At 35.3% G+C, this 21,577-nt stretch overlaps 3 protein-coding genes across 8 annotated transcripts; 2 read left to right on the top strand and 1 right to left on the bottom strand.

Moving 5' to 3' along the window:
- Window positions 1-42: 42 nt before the first annotated feature.
- On the top strand, window positions 43-5,544 carry LOC132608824 (uncharacterized). Of its 6 annotated transcripts, XR_009570543.1 has the most exons (5): window positions 43-3,467; window positions 3,579-3,769; window positions 3,853-3,948; window positions 4,026-4,564; window positions 4,643-5,544. XR_009570543.1 is itself a non-coding variant. In XM_060322584.1 (3 exons), exons 1-2 carry the CDS (start codon window positions 3,748-3,750, stop codon window positions 4,356-4,358), a joined length of 534 nt encoding a protein of 177 aa, XP_060178567.1. In that variant the 5' UTR covers window positions 3,480-3,747; the 3' UTR covers window positions 4,359-4,564; window positions 4,643-5,543. The 6 variants fall into 6 exon arrangements, 1 of the variants encoding a protein (XP_060178567.1); XR_009570544.1 differs by having other exon boundaries at window positions 3,579-3,948; window positions 4,666-5,544; XR_009570545.1 differs by having other exon boundaries at window positions 44-3,467; window positions 3,579-3,948; window positions 4,677-5,544.
- A 9,092-nt stretch (window positions 5,545-14,636) lies between these two features.
- LOC132618248 (zinc finger BED domain-containing protein RICESLEEPER 2-like) lies at window positions 14,637-15,949 on the bottom strand. Its single transcript, XM_060333311.1, has 2 exons — window positions 14,784-15,949; window positions 14,637-14,646 (listed from the first exon to the last, which is right to left on the bottom strand). Exons 1-2 carry the CDS (start codon window positions 15,947-15,949, stop codon window positions 14,637-14,639), a joined length of 1,176 nt encoding a protein of 391 aa, XP_060189294.1.
- Window positions 15,950-17,840: 1,891 nt separating this feature from the next.
- LOC132608807 (beta-carotene isomerase D27, chloroplastic) lies at window positions 17,841-21,169 on the top strand. Its single transcript, XM_060322554.1, has 8 exons — window positions 17,841-18,017; window positions 18,121-18,204; window positions 18,285-18,386; window positions 18,500-18,599; window positions 18,681-18,772; window positions 18,852-18,932; window positions 20,484-20,552; window positions 20,869-21,169. The coding sequence occupies exons 1-8, from the start codon at window positions 17,931-17,933 to the stop codon at window positions 21,004-21,006; spliced, it is 753 nt and encodes a 250-aa protein (XP_060178537.1). The 5' UTR covers window positions 17,841-17,930; the 3' UTR covers window positions 21,007-21,169.
- Window positions 21,170-21,577: the final 408 nt, after the last annotated feature.

Genomic DNA, 21,577 nt, shown 5'->3' with positions numbered 1-21,577 from the left:
TCGCCCGCACGGCTGACACTGCCTGTGGGCTGGCACTGCCTGTGCGACTGACACTGCCTGTGGGCTGGCACTGCCTGTGCGACTGACACTGCCTGTGCGGCTGACACTCGTTTGGCCCGCTCGGGCGCGCAAGATTGCGGGCGCCGAGGCACAATGAAGGCAGCCCGTAACAGTCATCGTAAGGAGCATCAAGCAGAAGGGAAAAGCGGGAGGCAACGACCATCTTGAAATACCGTTTGCATGTCCAAAGAGTGCCAAAGGATCTCATCAAGGACTTGGGGTGATTAAGGGTCTAGCCTATGGGCGACGGCCGCGTGCGGGCTACAAGTGTCAGTGCCTCACGTTCTCGAGCAATAGTTGGAATATTGAGAGTTCGGATGAAAGCCCCATTCCTAGGATTTTGTTGAATATGCTTACCAAGTTTGGCTCAATTCCGAGATCATTCACCTATAGGCTTGACTTAGCTAATGGCTTTTGGATCTGTTAGTGTCCTTGTTATTCACAATTTGTTTATGCTATCGGCTAAACTGTGTGGTCGTGCAAGAATTTGGAGGAAAGCTTTGCCCTGTTTTACGGGTCTAACGTTTAGCGTAGACAAGTTATGATTCAAATTACTGAACTATGACCCTAACCGTGAGAAAGAGATATGTTTTTTAGCCATGAAAAATGCTAAAAGCCGTTCAATTAATAAGGAGCTCTACGTCAATATATTAGCCCATAAAATAATTTTGGTTAATAATCATGGATAATGTTTAACGATAGCTAAGCAAGAAACAAGGTAACACAGAGGATGAGTCTTAATATTTGGCCAACTTCCCAAGTAAAAGCAACAGTTCAGTAATACGAATTATAATAGTAAATTATTATCAAAAGCAACTCACACAACTGCTAATCGGGTATAGGAAAGTGAATACGTATTTAGTTGTGCCAACTAAAAAGCTTTGCGGCTACTCCAACAGAATGAATGTTTACAGATTGATGTACAAATTCTCTGTGTGAGATTTGTAAATATTTTAGCTAATGTTTGCGAGTTTACTTTTTTTAATCCCTATATGATTCTCTGGCCAAAACATGTCATTTGGGGGCATCCGAGTTTATTGCTTTAGGGAAAAGGGCCAAATTTACCCCTGAACTTTGGGGAGGTTCATATTTACCCCTAGAAACTTTAAGTTATTACACGTACCCCCACTGTTAGTATAGTATACTCCCTTGCCCCTACCCCTAACGGCTGCCCAATGGTGGCTTGCCACATCATTTAATGAAGCCACCTGAGCAGCCAGTCAGCATGCCACATGGATTCTGCCCGCCCCAATTATTTTGACCCGACCCACCCCAAATTCACCCTAAATATACCAAATACACCATCAGACGCCCTAAAACACCCAAACGATCCCACCAGAAAAAACACTATGGCGGCGGCGGCTAGAAAGTGAAAGAGAATCCCACCAGAGCTACTTCCTCTGAAAAGTTGTGTGTGCTGAAAAGTGTCAATTCTTGCTTTGTTTATTGATGATGGAATATTACTTTTGATGGTGGAAAGTGTCAATGTTTGTTTATTGAGGGTAAATATTCCCTGATCCCCTATAACTTTATTGTCCTTTGCTTTTTGTAGTCTAGCACATGTTAAAGTTTGATTTTTTATTATTGATTTGAATAAAATCTGAAGTATTTGTGCCTTTTTTTTAGTCTTTTAGTTGACTTGCTAGTTTCCATGTTATGCTTGTGGTTTCTTTATTGCTAAATGATGAAAATTATTTTAAGCATTGGTACTTTCTAACTTTTTTGTTTCTTGTATGCTTATACTTTACTTTTCTGTACTATCTTATTTTTTATTCCACTTGTCCCCTGATGTACCTTAATGGATTTGTTAATATCATGTTTACTGTTTTATTAGTTCTAAGTGTTTGTTTGTTAGTTCAGATTTTTTTTCTTTATTCACATAGTTTAGTACCTACTTGTCAAAGTTTGTCTTCTTGCTAATTTTTTTTACTTATCTAGTGCCCTTCTGTACACTTATGGCCTTCTAAGTTTATAATATTATGGTTTCTTTATGCATTCACTATAGTCCCAGTGTTCAATATTTTTTGTTGCTTTATGTATAATTGTTTATCTTTTTTAATTAGTCACATGTATTTTTGTCTTTTGTTTTACAGTTTACAACAATGGTTAATGTGCATTTGAAGTTTCATTATGGTGGACAGTGGGTATTAGAGCCACAAGTACATTACATAGACTATCTTGTTCACAGTAAGAAACAATATGACTTTGACTTGCTTTGTTTATCTGATTCAATGACTGAATATAATTCTAACCTTGGGTATATTGGGGTGCAACAACTCATAGTGAAAGCTCCTTCTGGTAGATACTATGAAGTAGAAGAGGATAATGGGATTAGAACTTTGTTGATTTTATTAGCCTACATTATAATGTTATCAATATTTTTGTTGTACAAGAGTCTGAATTAGGTAATGTTGTACCTAGTGTAACCCAGCATAATGAGTTGATCCTAGATGATTATGATGATACCTCTGAACTTAAAGCTGCCTCTGAATATGCTTTAGAAGGTAGTGATTTTGATGGAATGGAATCTCCAGATTCTGATAGGTTAGAGTCACTTTTTAAACAAAAGAAGGGGGATGTTAATGAAAAGTTGACAGACTATATAGAGTTGGATGAATCCATGACATTCAAAAACATCCCTGAAGCTAGGAAAGTAATCAACATGTATGCTCTTGCAAATGGCTATGTGTTAGAACAACTTAAAAGTGACACTGTTAGGCTTAGGTATATATGTAAAGGGGACTGTCCTTTTGTATGCCATATATCTAAGGATAATTTAGGGGGTGGGTTTACTTTCAAAACCTTAGTTACTAAGCACAATTGTCAGACTGCGTTTGAGAATCATAAAGTTGATTCTAATACAATAGTTGCATACTTTAAGAGAGGGTTACAAGATAATCCAAAGATTAAGATTAAAGATATGAGGCAAGCTTGAAAACTGCCTTTAATGTTAGTGACTTAAAGTGTAAGAGGGCCAAGAGAATGATTTTGGAGAAGCTTGATGGCAGTTTTAATGATGAATACAACAAGCTTGTGGCTTATGCCAATGAACTGAAATTGAGTAATCCTGGAAGTGATGTCATAATTAACTTATTAAATGATGCTCTTGCTGAAGGAAAAAGAAGGTTTTTAAGGATGTATATTTGTTTTGATGCAATGAAGAGAGGGTTTAAGAGTGGGTTGAGACCTTTTATAGGCTTAGATGGGACTTTTTTTTTAAAGGAAAGTGTAAAGGTCAGCTTTTAGTGGCAGTTGCTCAGGACTCTGCACACCACTTTTATCCATTAGCTTGGGCAGTTGTGGACAAAGAAATAAAAATGTCCTGGAATTGGTTCTTAATTCAGCTACAAATGTCTTTGGACCTTGGAATGGGTGGTGGAATCACTCTTATATCAGTTATGCAGAAGGTATGCCTACTTTACAAGCTTATGCCTACTTTACAAGCTTCTTAATTATTTCATTTGTCTTTTTTTTGTCATTATGTGTAAATTCCTATTTTTGCTGTTATGATCTCTAAGGGTTAATTGATGCAATCCAGAAAGTTCTACCTGAGGCGTACTACAGGTTTTGTGTTAAGCACATAGAAGCAAATTGGACAAAGAAATATGGGTTTGGGTGTACAAGAAGTATCTTTGGTGGGCTGCTTGGAGTTCATATGAAGAGGATTACCCAGATCAGCTAGATAGTATGAAGCTAGTGGATGATGATGGTAAGGTTGTCATTGATGATCTTTTGAAATATCCACCAGAAAAATGGAGTAGGGCATTCTTTGATACTATTTGCAAGAACCAGTCAGTGGACAATAACCTGACGGAATGCTTCAATGGTTGGATACTGGAAGTTAGACACAAGCGAATCATAAAGATGCTTGAGGAAATTAGACTTAAGGTAATGAAATCTTTTCTTTTGTTTTTCCTTAGTTCTTTTACTTTCTGTGTATACTTAACTCTTTTTTTCCCTTCAAGGTGATGAACATGTTGAATGACAATGAAGCTGCTGCTACTGGTTGGGGTATGAACTACAGTCGAAAGACCATTCTTCTGTATAACCAGTTCATGAGAATCGCACAAAAATGTCATGTCAATGGAGGTGCAGACAATGGGTTTGAGGTGGCTGAAGGTGGTGACAGACACATTGTGAATATAGGGTTAAGAAAATGCACTTGCAGGACATGGGACCTTTGTGGAATCCCATGTCCTCATGCAGTTTGTGCCCTGCTGTACAAGAAGCTTGACCCTCTAGATTATGTGCACTGGTATTTGTCCAAAGGAGCATATCATATTCACTTATTCTCATAGGTTACAACCAGTTAGAGGAGAGAAATTATGGAGAATTCACCCCTCACAGTACATAGAGCCACCAAATATAGTAAGAATGTCTGGAAGGCCAAAGGTTAAGAGGACAAGAGAAAAGAATGAAGTTGTTAGTAGGCAAGGATATTGGTCTCAAACCAGAAAAGGGAGGTTTATGACATCCTGGACATAATACTAGAGGATGTGACAAGGTAACAAACTGTTTATTGTTCTTTATTGTTCTATTTTCAGTTTCATTCTTAATCAATATACTCTTCTATAATATACAGCATTCTAAAGGAAAGAAGTGTAGTTGATGAACAGACCCCAGCTGGTACAAAACTGGGGCAGTGCAGTTCACAACCAAACTTTTTCAAAGCAGAACCAGTTCTCAGGCAGTCCAGTTCATAGACCAAAACTTCATATGCTACAACAAAAAGACAGTGTAGTTCACAGCCCATTGAGTATCCAGACTCTGAGGCTGATGAAAACATTGCTATAAGGTCAAAAAGGTTTTCAGAGGAAAGGACTAAATTCCAGTTGAGGCAATTGCAAAGTACACCAGCTGCAACCAGGCAGATTGGATTTGTTGGTGATGCAAGTGTGTGAGTGTGCCCTCAAATATGAGTACCTCACCAAAGCTGAAATGGGAAGGAAACACTGCCATAATTAGACATCAGTTAAACCAATAAAGATTGGCCAAGTTGCAAGCAATGAGGGGTAAAGACAAGCAGCAAGTGTAATTGAAGTTGAATGTTTTTTTTTTTTTTTGGTTTGTGTTGTTATTACTGCCTAGACAGTACACTTAATATTTTGGTTGTGGTTGTTATGGGGTTTTAAGACTTATTTTGGTGGTTGTAAAAGTTGGATGCCATGTTATGACTAGGTCTTGGTTTGTTTTTGGGGTTATAATGTGGCATCCTATCTTTCCCTATTTAATGTAGTTTGACTGTTATGGATTGACATCTTGTTTGATTGTTATGGTTGGTATGTATTGATAGTTTGTTCTACTGTTATGGTTAATGTATGATGAATGTAGTTTCTCCAGCTTTAATTTTTTTGCAGTTTCTAGGTCCAAAATGTGCAGTTTATAGGTCCAAAATGTGCATCTTGTGCACAAAATTTGCAGTTTCTGCAAAAAATGTGCATTGTATGCACAAAATGGTATTGAATGGTAGTCAACACTTTGAATGGATTAGTTATAGATTAGAGGTGGTCAACAATTTGAATGGTAGTTGGGAGTAATTAGTTGGTAATTGAATGGTGGTCAACACTTTGAATGGATTTTGGGAGTGACTAGTTAGGGGACACTAAATGCATAAGACATTATAAATTGGCAGATTCATTCTATCTCTTTCACTCACAAACCATATAGGCATATTCATTATACCTATTTCACTCACACTAATATAGTCATATTCATTCTAGGCAGCCTTCATTCTATCTCTAACATGCGCCTTCCGTATAATATGCTCGCATGCTTTGAGAAAAAGTTGACGAGATCATATGTTGAAAATGATGATTTCGTAAGTGTTAATTTCATCATCTAATTTATTTTTTATTTTCAATTGTTTTTTTTTAGATTTAGTAATAACATGTATTTTTGCAGATCCTTCCTAGTAACATTTTGGAATTTCTTCTAAACTCTGACAAAGAAGCTGTTGTTCTTTATGACCATCATGCATACTATATGAAATACAAAATTGGTGCATATACACGCCTTTGTTAAGGCTGGAAACACTTTATCGATGCTAACGGATTGAGGAAAGGAAATGTGTTGTGTTTTAAGATCCGTGAAGTTGAGAACCGCATAGTCTTCTTTATTAATATAAAGCCGGAGATCATAGTGATATATTAGGTCTTCGTGTTTCCTTTTTAAGTAATTTATGTATGAAATTTCTTTCCGAATGTATGATCTAAGTAGAAATTTCTTTCCGAATGTATGATCGACGTAGGAATTTAAAGTTGCTAGGGGTAAATATGAACCATTCCCCAAAGTACAGGGGTAAATCTGGCCTTTTTCCCATTTCGTTAAAGCATACATAAAGGGGTTACAGGTGTTGCATGCTCAGCCAGCCTCCCCAGTGCGTCCTGTCATCAAGCCATACCAAGTGAACAACTGATACGCTCAAATTACACCTATTAATGGTATAACGCGGACGTTGTCAAATATAGTAACCCAACAAGGTTGGGGTCGAATCCCACAGGGAATATGGTGTGAAAAGGTTACTAAAGTCGTAGGATGCAAAGTTCTAGGTCTAATGTCTTAATCCGATGATTTTGGTAAAAGTTGGTTTTTCTATAACTAATTGCTATCTATTGCTTTGGTAGGAATTTATGGTAAAAGAAACTAAGGTTGTGTCCCCGTTAGATAGAGTGTACGATCATGGGTATTGATCTTGATATACTTGTAATGGATCATTATATGAATGCACTTAATCTCTATGTGAATCTCTACTATTTCCCAATAAATAAAGATTATGTCTTTCTATGATTTTCCCAAATATAAGAAAGTGACTTATGAAGAACGATTAATCATGCCAAGTAAATTCTTTTTATTCCTAAGTGAATTTATTAAACAAAGTTTAAAGCTTTGAGTTCCTGTTAGTTATTCTTACCAACCCTAATTATTTTCCCAAATAACTCAGGGTTTATGGCTTTAATCAATGTTTGCAACCATTAATTATGAATGAAGAATGAAGAATAACTAAACCCTAATAATCCATTATTTGTATATCAATCACAAACCCAATCACAAAACACCCATCATTGGGTTCACAACCCTAGTAAGGGAATTTAGCTACTCATGACAAAGAACAAGAAATAAGAAATTGAAGAATTCATAATTGCTTACTTTGGAATGAAAGATGAATTGATAATACTTGAATTGATGTTTGAATCTTCAAAAACTAGAGAGTATTTAATGTTCTAAGTCAAGAGAGAAAAATATAAGAACTGATGTCTATTAAAAACCCTACAATGACTATTTATAGGTTTTGGAAATACAAAAGTTACAGATTTGCACTTTAGTCCCATTGTTACGAAATACGGTCCGTAAATTGAAATACGGACCGTATATCAGTTTACGACCCAGTCGTCCTTCAGTTGTCAGCAAATTTCGTCTTTTGAAATACGGACCGTAAAGTGGTTTACGGCCCGTAAACTGCTTGGTCGTCTTTTAACTTCCACAATTCAGACTTTCTGCCAATTGCTCTAATGGTTAAATACGTGTTGGAATACGGATCGTAAACTGAAATACGGTCCGTAAACTGAGCTCGTAAATCACCATCTTCTCAACTTGCCTTTCTGTTTCTGGTATCCTTTAATACGCCCATGGAATACGACCCGTATTGTACTTTACGGACCGTAAACTGAGTTTACGACCTGGTTTTGCATCTTCAACTGCTGTCATGCCAAATCTGTTCCTTCTCCTGAAAAACACTAAAAACCACCTAAAATCGCATGCACTTGCTTAAAAACAAGTAAAACTTATAGCAGAAAAGCATCGATTTGTGGCGTAAAATCACGCCACATCAACAACCTTGAGAGGGAACCTCAAGGGCTTGCATAGGCATCTGTTAGGGATGTCCGAGGTACCCATACGAGTCAGGAAACTCTTTGGCGGCGCTCTGCCTCTGGGCTAGCATTGGGCGCATAATTAGTGCCGAAAGCTTGACGTATGGACCGATTATGCCCTGCGGGCTATCTTTGGGTATGATAAAGACCTTCGTGCCGATTAAGCAGTTAAGGATTTCACCCTTAAGAGCCTCGTGTGGTGCAGTCAAATGCTACACCATGCGGGAATGGAAGTATGTCGTGAGGACTATGTTTGGCGATGCCATTAGACAACCGTGGGCATATTATGAAAGACACACATAATAAAGGACAAGGACTTGAGAGTTCTCCTACTCAGGCAAAGCACAAGCCATGTGCACAGGCACAAGCCAAGTGTCAAGCTTAAGGATTGGATTGCACACGCTTGCTCAGTGCCAAGTCGGGGACTAACATGTCCGTAGCCAGCCCCAGGTGTGCGCAAACATGACCAAATATATGAAATGCGCCACAGTGAGCATGCTAGCAATTCTGATGCCATGACATCCAACAGCCCCGAGGCACACTTCGCCATAGACACAGGGTCTTGTCAAGAATCCTGGGACAATCATTAGGATGGCTTGTAGTGTGTCGTTGACGGTAAGAAGGTGTCAGCCCATGACAATAAGTGTGAAAAATTTCAAATTCTGTGTTGTAAATCTCTTACTCTATTTGCCTAAGACAACAATAGAAGTTTACCCTATTTCGTCACTGCTCTTTGACTATGAGCTTTTGAAGAAGAGGAATGAGGTAAGAAAGGAGGTTGAGTGAAATGACTTGAACGTTACTTGCTTTTCTTTGATCTGAAGCTTATACTTAATTTTGCAGTATTATGGATTGATTCGTTTAGCATGTTCATGATGGTTTTGCAGTACCAGATATTAATTATGCGGGTACATCTAAGGTGTGTGATGAAGCACTTAAGTATCTCAAGAAAGAAGAACGTGGTAGAAGTTTTGTCTTCTAATGGAATTATACTCTGCATTTCCCTTTCATCTTGGAGCAAAAAATATATTCCTTCCGTTTCAATTTATGTGAACGTTTTAGGAGTACGAGAGTCAAACTTTATAACTTCGACTGTAAATTTTGACATAGATTTTTCAAATTTGTAAAAGTCAAATCTATATTTAGAAACTACATAAAAAGTACTGCAAGTCACGAGAATTTATAATTCAAATAAATTAGAAAAAATGCAAGGAAAACGTGATCAAAGAACCACCTCGTAGACTCCCAAAAAATAATAAGTTCACATAAATTGAAACTGAGGGAGTGCTAAATACATTTCCGCAATGTATGCATGTCTTTTTCTTTTAAGTGGAGCTTGTGTTAATGTAGATAAGGCTAATTTTTAAAGATGAGATAGAATAAAAATAGACGAGATAGTATTAAAAAAATAACAAATTTTAGATGATGAAGTGAAAGTATTTTTATTGATTGAGGTAACTTATCAGTATAGTTTTAATTTAGAACAATTAATATTGGTATAGTAATTGTTGTAATCCTTATTAGTTATTGTAGTGAAGTAGTTCTGCAAGAAATATTTGCAAGTTGGCTAAGGATGAGAAGTTTTTAGACGAAAATCAAATGGATTAGAATGTATAAACTATTTTATTTTATTTCTTAAGAGTTGAGTGATAATTTTGACCCTTTCTTGTTTATTTTACTTTACTACTGTATAGAAGCATTTACCCATGCATCATTGTCGGTCACCTTAAAAAAAAAAAAATTATAAGGTGGACCCCATACTAAAAACATCAAGCAATATTAAAAAAAAGTGAACCCCACCATCTCCAAACTCATAAAAAAAAAGATGGACCCCATATTAAAAAAATCAAGCAATATCAAAAAAAAAAAGTGGATCCCATATTAAAAAAAAAAACGTGCACCCCATATTAAAAAATCATAACCCCATTAAGTCAATAATGGTGGATTCATTGCTACATGCGTATCAACCCATTAGTGCGAGCAAATGAAATTATTGTATAGCAAAAAACATGGACCCCATATTATTGCTTTTCTTCAAAAGTTAAGTAGCCAAACCATACAATTTCCTTTCTTTTCTTATATTAGCCTGAGATCTAATCTAGATATTTAATTGTTGTATTTGCTATTCCGCCATGTCATTTATTTGTTATGTTTACTCTAATCTAGATATTTAACTGTTGTATTTGCTATTCCGCCATGTCATTTATTTGTTATGTTTACTAAAATAAATATATTTTAAAAAAATGGACCCCACCATCTCCAAACTCATGTAAAAAAAAAAAAGGACCCCATATTCAAAAAATCAAGCAATATAAAAAAATAAAAAAAATAAAAGTGGATCCCATATTAAAAAAAAAACGTGCACTCCATATTAAAAATTCATACCCCCAATTAAGTCAATAATGGTGGATTCATTGCCACATGTGTATCAACCCATTAGTTGGAGCAAATGAAATTATTGTACAGCAAAAAACATGAACCCCCGTATTATTACTTTTCTTGAAAAGGTTAAATAGCCAAACCATACAATTTCCTTTCTTTTCTTATATTAGCCTGAGATCTAATCTAGATATACTTAAAATATTTATGTTTTAAAATAAGATAGAATTTAATTACTTTTTTATTTTTATTCTTACTCTAATAAATATGAAAAGAGATTAATGTCGTAAAAGAAAAATAATATTAAATGGAGATTAAATAATGAATAAGATAAATTAGTCAAATTATAATTCTAATTGACGTTTCCTTAAAAAACCGTGCAAAAGACAACATGACAAGTAAAATGAGCTAAACCAAGAATATTTATCAAAAATTAAAAAATAGTAGTTCTTCGTTTAAATAGGAAATCAAATTTCTACTTCGTTTCGTTTTAAACATGTAAAATTAATTTAATAATTTGAATTAGAATTATCCAAATCAAAATTTGATAAAAAAATAATAAGTATTGTTTAGCATACATTAACAATAGAATATTTTACACCTTTTAATTAATCGAATTAAAATTCAAAGTATCAATTGATGCTTAAATGTTACTATTGTTTTATCTCAAAGAGAGGAAAATAGTTTCCTTTTAAATAAGTCTTCTCTTTTAAAAAGTATTAATAAATTTTTGCCAACTTTGTATTCGTAGCAAACACTGATATAATAAAGTTTTGGATACGGAGCACAAACTACAATGTTATATTAATCGTGTTTTAAACATAGTGTGTGTGTGTGTATATATATATATATATATATATTATCACTACTCAAACACAACTACATACACATAGATGCACTATAATCCAAAGTGTTGGCTCATGCGCAGCATGGGGATACGCCGTCTAGTAACTATATAGAAGCATGTGTTTTACCCATACTTCGTCGTCAGTCACCATTAAAAAAAAAAAAGGGCCCCATACTAAAAACACCAAGCAATATTTTTTTAAAAAAAAAGTGGACCCACCATCTCTAAAAAAAAAAAGTGGACCCCATATTAAAAAAATAAGCAATATAAAAAAAAAAGTAGACCCCATATTAAAAAAATAAGCAATGTCAAAAAAAAGGTGCACCCCATGTTAAAAAATCAAACAATATTCATGTAATTCCCAAAGTATCCCCATTAAGTCAATAATGGTGAATTCATTGTCACATGCGTATCAACCCATTAGTGGGAGCAAATGAAATTATTGTACAGTAAAAAACATGGACTCCATATTATTGCTTTTCTTCAAAAGATTAAGTAGCCAAACCATACAATTTCCTTTCTTTTCTTATATTAACCTGAGATCTAATCTTAGATATTTAACTGTTGTATTTCCTATTCCGCCATGTCATTTATTCGTTATGCTTACTAAATAAATATACTTAAAATATTTATATTTTAAAATAAGATAGAATTTAATTACTTTTTCATTTTTATTCTTACTCTAATAAATGTGAAAAGAGATTAATGCATAAAAGAAAAAATAATATTAAATGGAGAACAAATAATTAATAAAGTAAATTAGTCAAATTATAATTCTAATTGACGTTTCCTTAAAAAATCATGCAAAAGATAACTTGACAAGTAAAATGAGCTAAACCAAGAATATTTACCAAAAATTAAAAAATAGTAGTTCTTCGTTTAAATAGAAAATTAAATTTTTACTTTGTTTCGTTTTAAACATGTAAAATTAATTTAATAATTAGAATTAGAATTATCCAAATGAAAATTTGATAAAAAAATAATAAGTATTGTTTAGGTCCAATCTACATACATTAAAAATAGAATATTTTACACCTTTAAATTAATCGAATTAAAATTCAAAGTATCAACTGATGCTTAAATATTGTTATTGTTTTATCTCAAAGAGAGAAAAATAGTTTCCTTTTAAACAAGTCTTCTCTTTTAAAAAATATTAATAAATTAAACACTAATATAATAAAGTTTTGGATACGGAGCACAAACTATAATGTTATATTAATTGTACTTTGAACATAGTATATATATATATGCATAAAAATAGTGCAAACATATGTATGTTTATCAGTAATATAAAAAAAATATAAATAAATAAATAAATATATATATATATATATATATATATATATTATCACTACCCAAACACAACTATATACACACAGATACACTATAATTCAAAGTGTTGGGCACGGGCATACCGTCTAGTTAAATTAGATCCAAAAGATTTGCCCTCTGTTTGGATGGTTGTTTCCCGGGGTTCATTAATGTACAGTATGGTATGGTACATTATGGTGTTGTATTGTATTGTACTGCATTAATGAACACAATGTTTGGATAGACTGTATCGTTTGGTGTGGTTTAATAACATTTGTATTCTTTATCAAAAAATAACATTTGTATTGTTCTGTTTGACTGTATGGTACTGTATAATAACTTATAAGTTTACTAAAATACACTTAATTCTTAATTAGAAATTAGTTTATATATATTAATAAAGCTCAGACAAAGAATAAAATAGGAACTTTAAAAAATAAGTAGGTAGTGGATAGTAGGGTGGGGGTGAGTGAATGGTAGGGTGGGAGTGAGTGGTTTTAGGGGGTGGAGTTGGGTGGTGGTGAGTAGGGGTGGGCGTTCGGTTGTTCGGTTCGGTTTTTTCAAAGTTCGGTTCGGTATTTCGGTTTCGGTTTTTTTAAAGTGAAAACCAAACACCGCACCGAATTAATTCGGTTCGGTTCGGTACGGTGTTTTGAAGTTTGGTTCGGTTCGGTTTCGGTTTTTTAATTCGGTTTTTTGGCATTGATTAAGTCCTCTTTGGTATGTTATCCTTGCACTTAGAAACATCAAAGAATAAATGTGGACCACACTCATACAGTCATACTACCACATTACTCTAAGCAAAAACTACAGAATCACGTTTCAGACAAACACAACACTTTCACTGGCCATAAGTCCATTCTTGATTCTTCTATGTTGCTGGAGGATCCTTGTAAATTTCTGCTTGTTTACTTTTACTCCATAGAATAATATACAAGCCAATAATAACCAAAATAGATCCTAATATGCTGTTTAAGGAAAAAAAAAATGGCAGTAGTTAAGAGTAATCAAAACTTATCCTCTGATTACAACATTGCTCTGATTGGAGTAATCAAAACTTATCCTCTGATTACAACACTTTCACCTGAATTTTATCATTATTCGTATAAAATATGAAAGTATGAAAGACAAGAAAATGAGATAATACAATGAAAATACTGAAATTATACAAGGAATCAAATATGCATAATAGGAAGTTATGGATTTTGTTGCAACTGAACACAAAGACATCCACTTTTTTTATGATCCAATTACACAAGTATTTTTAAAAGGTGCATCTTTCATAAAACAAGTACAGCAAGCCAAACAGCAGCAGCCAGCAGCCAGCAGCACCAGCCACTGCCAGCCAGCACCAGTCACTGCCAACAACCACCAGCAACATAGTTTACGTACAAAATCAGTACTTTAACACTTAACAGAGGAAACCAGTAACAACATGCAGCAAAACAGCGCACACAGTAAAAACGAGCAACACAAATGAAATAACATAAGTTTAAAACAAGTAGCATCCAAACAACACAAATTTCTTAAAATCTAGCTCCAAATACAAAACATTAGTTGTCACGAACTAAGTCTTAAATCCATCGTCTTAACACAATACTAGCAATCACAATTTGGTCCGAAATTCACCAAATTCAAAACATAAGCTTAAATTTGAAGGCGAATTTGCCTCTCTTGTTGACGCTCAAGACATTTCTCAATATGCTTCAACAAGGAAATTGTGCTAGACACTTTTGGATTATATTTAAGTATCATACCGCATGTCAAGCACCTTACTTTACGCCCTTCTTCATTGTCTTGAACTATCGCAAAGTATTCCCAAACATGTGAACGAGCTTTAGGAGGCATGGTCGAACTTGAACATGATAAGAAGTAAGATAAAACCAAAAGTTAGAATATAACTTTCAGGATAAAAGAACAAAACTACAAAATAAAATATTGAACTTACCACTAGTAGCAAAAAATAGCAAATTGCAATCAAACATCAACAATGCAAGGATCTCTTCCACTATTTGCCATCTCTAAAGATAATTTAATAAAATGTGTCATATATTATAAATAAGAATATGATTTTTGCACTAAAACACACAAAAATATATAAAACGTTACCAAGTTCAAGTTTCTCAAGATACTCCAAACTTTCTTCCACACTAACGGGTTTAGTCTCTTCTCTAAGCCAACCTGGAGAACAAATAAGAGATTGCACATATTTAGGAGTTAATGAACTTCTAAATGGATCAAGAATACGCCCACCGGTACTAAATGCACATTCCGATGCCACACTAGAAACTGGAATAGCCAATACATCACGAGCCAACTCTGAAAGAACGGGAAATCTAGGAGCATTTACTTTCCACCAATCTAAGATTGAAAACTCAACACGTTCATCTTCAAGTTCTTGATCTTCACTAATGTATCTATCCAACTCCGATTTAGCACCCGCACACCCAGAATCTTCTTTTTGTTTTTTCAAGTCAAGCTTAGTTCTCAAAGCTTTTTTTTTCAAAGAGGCGTCAGAATTAGAAGATACATCAGATGAGCATTGAGATGAAGAAGATGTAGATGGAGATGATTTATGATGAAACTCTCTTGAATAATTTTTTAGATACTCTCCAAACAAAGATTTCATATAATCATACACTCCTTCGCTTACTTTTTTTCCTACTTCCTCACCAAATAGCTCTTCAAGCCCAAAGTTAACATACACAAATTTCTTACGAGGATCCAACACGGAAGCAATAAAAATCATTTTGTTCATCTTTTCGGGATCCCCCCAATACTTTTTGAACTTTTGTCTCATTCGCTCAGCCATTATACATAAACTAACATCTTCACTTTCTAAACACACTTTCAAATGTACATCAAGCTCACATATATCCTCAAAATGAACATTAGAAGTAACGTAATGTGAACCTGAAACCTTTACGGTGAGCTCATGAAATCTTTCAAGAAACTTTACCACATTCCTTACATTCGCCCAATCATCACATGCGACAGGACCTGCAACACTTCCATCTTCACAAACATGAGTAGCAAGATAAGTTTTAAAATTCTCATCGAAAAAATCAAACCTATCAAAGGCCTTCTCAAAGTGTTGTGCTGTATCCAACATTAAGTAGGTGGAATTCCACCTAGTAGGCACATCTAGCTCTAATGATTTAGAACATTCCACCTTTTGAACTTCACAACATTTCTTAAAGTGAGCTCCTCTTGCCGAAGATGATCTAACATACCTTACCATTTGCCTAACACGTTTGACAGAAGCATCAATTTCCTTCAAACCTTCTTGCACAATTAGATTAAGTATGTGAGCCATACATCTCACATGAAGATGTTTACCATTCATTATATTAGTTTCCCAATTATTTAACTGTTTGGACAATTCTCTAACTGTAACATCGTTGGAAGAAGCATTATCAACAGTAACAGTAAAAATTTGATCCAAGTTCCAATAAAGCAAACAAGTGCCAATAGCCTCTGCCATATGCTCACCCTTATGACTAGTGATAGGGCAAAAATTCAATATTTTTTTATGCAAAACTCAATCTCTATCAATATAGTGAGCAGTCAAACACATATAATTAATTCTTTGCAACGATGTCCATGTGTCAGTGGTAAGGCAAAATTTTGCTTTTGCTTCTCTAAAAGACTTCTTCAAATCTAGTCTCAATTCATCGTAACGTCCATAACAATCCCTTGTTACTGTTCTACGGGAAGGAACTTGAAATAAAGGTTGGGCTACTTGCATAAACTTCTTGAAGCCTTCCTTTTCTACAAAGCTAAATGGTAGTTCATCTATAATTATCATCTCAACTAAAGCCCTCCTAATTAATTGTTGATCAAATTCCCAACGCGGCTCATGCTCATCCGTAGATGCAAAATTTATCTTTTTCTGAGTGCTAGTTTCACTCTTGGCTTTATATGGTATGCACCTCAAAGCTATATGTTGTCTCAATCCCGTTGTTCCATTTACAGATGTATTAGCTGCATAAAGATTTTTACAATGCCTACACTTTGCTTTAACAATACCATTTAAAACGACCTTATCAAAGTGCTCCCAAACATCTGATCTAGATTTCATATTCTTTCTTTTCTTTGTTACTTGGGGCTCGGTGTCAAGTGAGTTGTCATTGCTATCATCTGTATTAGTTACGGTATCAGTTGAACCAGCCAAACTTAATCTAGTTTCATCCGCCATCTATAAAAAATTAAAAAGAGAAACTATAAGATAAAGCTCTATAATAGTAGAGCAGCAAATATGCAAGAAATTATCCTAAGTCCTAACCCACTGATAATTTAAGAAAATTTAACAAATCTGAAAAAATACCACAGCAAAATACCACAACAAATCTGAAAAAATAACATAGCATTTTTACAAACTTATATATTGACATACCCATTTCTCTACGATATATTGAGGGAATTTATTGAGATTACAAACTTGGGGAAATTGTCACTACCATCTTGTAAAAGTTAAAACTTGGGGGAATTGAAATTCGTCTGAATAAGAAATTAAGAATGTAAAGATACTAGTTTGTGGGAGCCTAAAAATGAGAAATTATAAGAAGGAAATAAAACTACCTTATGGGTCTTGTGGAAGAGCTGAAGCAGTTGTGGTCTTGTTGAAGAAGAGGAAATGGCGTGAAGCAATCAGCAGTGAAGAAGATTGAGGAAATGGCGTGAAGAAGAGGAAATGGCGTGAAGACTGAAGAGCAGTGAAGCACTGAAGGTCTGAACTCTGAAGCAGTGGACTCACTGGACTAGGGTTGAATATTGTTTACTTGATAATGAATTTGGGCTTGGACAATGAATTTGGGCTTGGATAGTTGGATATCTGTTATGAACTTCTCATTCATGGAAGTAATTATGATGTTGATATATATTATATATTGGTTAAAAAAATGTTATAATAAATTTTCGGTTAAACCGAAAAACCGAAAAATCGGAAATCCGAAACCGAACACCGAATTTGCTATTTTAAAAAACCGGAACCGAACCGAAAAACCGAATTCATTCGGTTCGGTTCGGTTTTTCGGTTTTCGGTATTTATGCCCACCCCTAGTGGTGAGGGGTAGTGGGTGGGAGGGTGGGGGTGAGTGGTTATGGGTGGGGTTGGGCGGTGGTGGTTGGGGTGGGTGGCAGAGGAGTAGGGTAGTTGGGCGTGGGGTGGGTCGTGGGGGTGGGGTGAGCCGTAGGGTTGAGGTGGGGTGAATGGTGGAGGGTGAGATATAATGGAGAAATGAAATACCTAACCACGGAAAAACTATAAAATTCGTGATTACAATAATTAAAACTTTTCATAGTTATATAATTTTGGGACGAACCACGAATTTACAATATCATACCATATAATTTTAATAAGGTTGGAGGTTGGAGCAGTTGGGTGGCTAAACGCGAGTTACTTGAGGTCCTAACTCCACGTCAAAAGAAAGAAGGGAAGAAATCTGAGAATTGGAAGTCGGGAGATGGCTATGGTTCTTCTTGTACCCAGTTCGCCCCTCTTGGCAAAAGCTGCTGTTATTCGTGTTTCGTGCTTCTCTACTGCTAGTAAAGTACATCACAATCTGTGTGAAACGCTCTTCCCCCCTTCTTCTTCTTCTTCTTCTTCTTCTTCTTGTTTCTCTTTTTTGATTTCTGCTCATCTCCCCCCAACAGATTGAAGCAAGAAAAAACAAGTCTCCTTCGCCCAGGCTGTTTGATAAGCTGTTCCTTAGTCTATTCCGGAACAAAATGGTACAGGTAGGTAATACAAGCCCCTTCCCTTTTTCACCCTCCACTTCATATCTGTAATTAATAATAGTCCTCCAAACAATTGATAGGAGACTGGCTGGGACTCTGAAAAGCCTGGCTACGACGGTCTAATTGAAGTGGCCCATCGTCTCGCCCTTGCTCAAAACAATTCCCAAACTAGAGACGCCTCGGTAACATCATTCCAACTCTCTTCTTTTCTTTTTCCCTACTTATTTGACAGTCATAGAATAGTGGCCAAGTAGGTTGTAGATTTCCATAGTGATAACTGCAAGTGTGATGACAGGTTCGGATATTGAGATCATTATTTCCTCCTTTGTTGTTGGAGCTCTACCGGATGCTTGTTGCACCTATAGATAGTGGTAAATTTGCAGCCTTGATGGTCGGTGAGTTACATTTTCTTGACTTCCCTTTAAACTTAACTAGCTACTTCTCCACTCAATATTTGAATGTTATAATTCTGAAAGCAAGGGTCACTGCATTATCCTGTCAATGGCTTATGGGTCCATGCGCTGTTAATTCCGTGGATCTTCCTAATGGTTCCTCTTTGATGAGCGGGGTTAGTATTTCTGTTCCCTTACTTGATGTTACACTTTTACCATTAAAATTTTGATCTCTGGAAATTATTGTTCGAATAGGTTTTCGTGGAGAAATGCAAGTACTTGGAAGAGAGCAAATGTGTGGGTGTATGCATTAATACATGTAAACTCCCTACACAGGTCAGTTTTCTGGATTGATAATTATAGTTGGATCCTTTTGATGCATTTGCATTGCTGACTTTTTGTCACTCTTTATCTGGCAAAGTACTTTGGCGGTTGCTTTAATATCGCGTATAAAACATCCATATCTGGTAGATTGTATTTGCTTCATTCATGTTTTCCCTTCTTTATTTTTCCTTTTATGTGTGTGGATTATCTAGAGCAGGATGTTGAATTCTATTTTTGACTTTATAATATACGGTTTGATTATAAAAGCAGCATATGCTAGTACATATTAGGTTGCTCCTTGCCTACGCAGCCAATTCAGGAAATAGAGCACGGCTAAAGAATTTTATTGACAATTGAGAGACGTACAGCACAAAAAGGAGCTGATGTTTGGGCATGAAGCCCCAAATAACATCATCATGCTAGCTACCAAACACTGAAGAACATTAATAGGTGTAAAAACTAGAGAGAGAAAGCTAGAGAAAAGGTGGAGAGGGAAAAAACATTGTTCGAGTCTTTTAAATTGTTGTTATTTCATCAACATATAAAATATCAGATATAGTCACATTTTCAACACCATTGCTTCTAAAGTTCATGCCGTTAATCCATTCCAATCTTGCTGCCATCTTTACCATCATACTCACTGCGTCCATCAGCAAAGTAAATAAATAAGGAGGTAGTGGAACCTTGTGTCTCATTCCTCTTGGAGTCTTAAAGTAACCATGAGGGTTCCTATTTTTTAATACAGAAAATCTGACAGTGGATATACATAGCTGATCCAATCAATCTATTTGTCTCCAAAGTTCATCTGCTTCAGGATGTTTACGCACATGACCATATGCCTTATCAAGCTTACAGGCAACTTCCCTTTTCTTCAAGTACATCGGGTGTTCAACACTTCCATTAACCACCATAGTTGCATCTATTATTTGCCTACCCTTTATAAAATCATTCTGACTGTCTGACACTAACTTATCAATTACCAGCTTGAGCCTTTCTGCCAACAGCTTAGCAATAATTTTGTAAACACTCTCTAATAAGCTGATGGGCTGATCTTTCACCTCAATTGCTCCCTTCTTTTTATGTATTAATGCAATAAAGGTAGAGTTCAAGCTCAAGCATCTAGACTTCAGAACATGTAATGGAGTTCCAGATTGAGTTATGCAGTATCTTCCATGAGTTGTCAAATTCATATCCATTACTTTGGTTCGAAGTTATTGGAATGAAATTTCATGCTATTTATAGCGTTTTCCTCATACATTCTTTTTCAAAAGATGCTAATAGCATGTGTATAGGTTAACTTGGGGGCCTTTTAGAGAGCACTCGAATCTTAATGCGAGTAAATATATTAGAGGCAGATTATCTAAATTTTGTGGTGCACTAGGATGATCTATGTTGCGGTGGCATACTATGATGTTTCTATCTGAGTTATTTTAGCTTCTTGAACTTTACAAATGTGAAAAGTAATGGTTACTTCTGCAAATGTATTACAATTCTGTTTCAAGGTTTCCCATATCTGAGCTTCTTATGTGAGCTCCATCACATTTCTGTTTTTCTCTATTTTAGACTTTCTTCAAGGATCACATGGGAGTTCCACTGGTGATGGAGCCAAACTTCACTGATTATAGCTGTCAGGTAACTGTTTTCATTGGCCAAGTGATTGCGCTGTTGCAACTTTTTGCATCTTTAGCATATAATTGGTAACATGACACTCCATAATGGAACTCAAGATTGAGGCTAAAATGCTAAGTAATGTCCCCTGAAAAGCCCCAGCCAACAAAGAGATCAGAGGGAAGAGAGAGTAAAACATGTTGATATAATCCACTGCTAGTTGACATAACCATGAAAGCTGACGCGTTTGCAACACGTGGATGGGATTCTTGTGATTTAATTTTGTGTCTCCAAGAAGCACCATGGAAACATGCATAACGCGTCCAAATCTAATTGGCAGTTTAAATTCGGGATTCTTCCTCCTCAGCAAGAAGTTGACAACGCTCTTAAAGAACCATGCTTGGAGATATGCCCCAATGCTGTTCGTCGAAAAGAAATGAACTACAACATGGATGCACCCAAGTGTCCAAAAGCATGAAATCTGCTCATTTTCCTGTTAATCTCTTAATTATCCTGTTATTATACTATTTTGAGTACTATTGCTAGGTCTAGTTAATGTGACGACAAAATGATATTTCATCCATGTTATGAATAATTTTATTCCTAAACAACACGAAGAACTTCTTGATCCTCTCTAACAATTGGTTTGCAATCCTTTGCTCATTTGCCACCATTGAAGCCTCGTCCTCATTGGTATTATGTGTTTGAACTATGAAGATTAACTTTTTTGCAACATCGTGGGGATGAGCTTTTGGCTCTACATAAACAGTTTCATGCTGCTTATTGTTCAGATTTTGCTACTTATTGTTTTGGACTTGCTCGTCCATCTCCACATGGCCAACAATGTCATCACAAGAACATATAATGTATACATGCTCCAAATCTTTCTTGAGTTGTTAAATATTTTCATCCATTTACAAATTTTTTTCCTTACAAGGAGGCCTCAATATTGGGAAGAAAAATACCTGAAAAAGTTATAAAGTCACTGCAATACAATTATTTGGTTTAATTACTTTTCGGAGTGTGAAGATCACTTCTTTCTTGTAGTT

The sequence above is a fragment of the Lycium barbarum genome, chromosome 1 (assembly GCF_019175385.1).
Source record: "Lycium barbarum isolate Lr01 chromosome 1, ASM1917538v2, whole genome shotgun sequence".
NCBI classification, from domain to species: domain Eukaryota; kingdom Viridiplantae; phylum Streptophyta; class Magnoliopsida; order Solanales; family Solanaceae; genus Lycium; species Lycium barbarum.
Note: the sequence above shows the minus strand (reverse complement) of the source record. Positions and strands in the feature narration are given on the sequence as shown.

What these genes read in the sequence shown, in the direction of transcription:
- LOC132608807 (XM_060322554.1), top strand. Translation starts at nt 17,931, where the DNA reads ATGGCTATGGTTCTTCTTGTACCCAGTTCGCCCCTCTTGGCAAAAGCT. An exon ending in GTTCCTCTTTGATGAGCGGG is followed by an intron (nt 18,773 to 18,851) that starts GTTAGTATTTCT and finishes TTGTTCGAATAG; the next exon opens with GTTTTCGTGGAGAAATGCAA. An exon ending in TCACTGATTATAGCTGTCAG is followed by an intron (nt 20,553 to 20,868) that starts GTAACTGTTTTC and finishes TCTAATTGGCAG; the next exon opens with TTTAAATTCGGGATTCTTCC.
- LOC132618248 (XM_060333311.1), bottom strand. Translation starts at nt 15,949, where the DNA reads ATGGCAGAGGCTATTGGCACTTGTTTGCTTTATTGGAACTTGGATCAA.
- LOC132608824 (XM_060322584.1), top strand. Translation starts at nt 3,748, where the DNA reads ATGAAGCTAGTGGATGATGATGGTAAGGTTGTCATTGATGATCTTTTG. An exon ending in TTGAGGAAATTAGACTTAAG is followed by an intron (nt 3,949 to 4,025) that starts GTAATGAAATCT and finishes TTTCCCTTCAAG; the next exon opens with GTGATGAACATGTTGAATGA.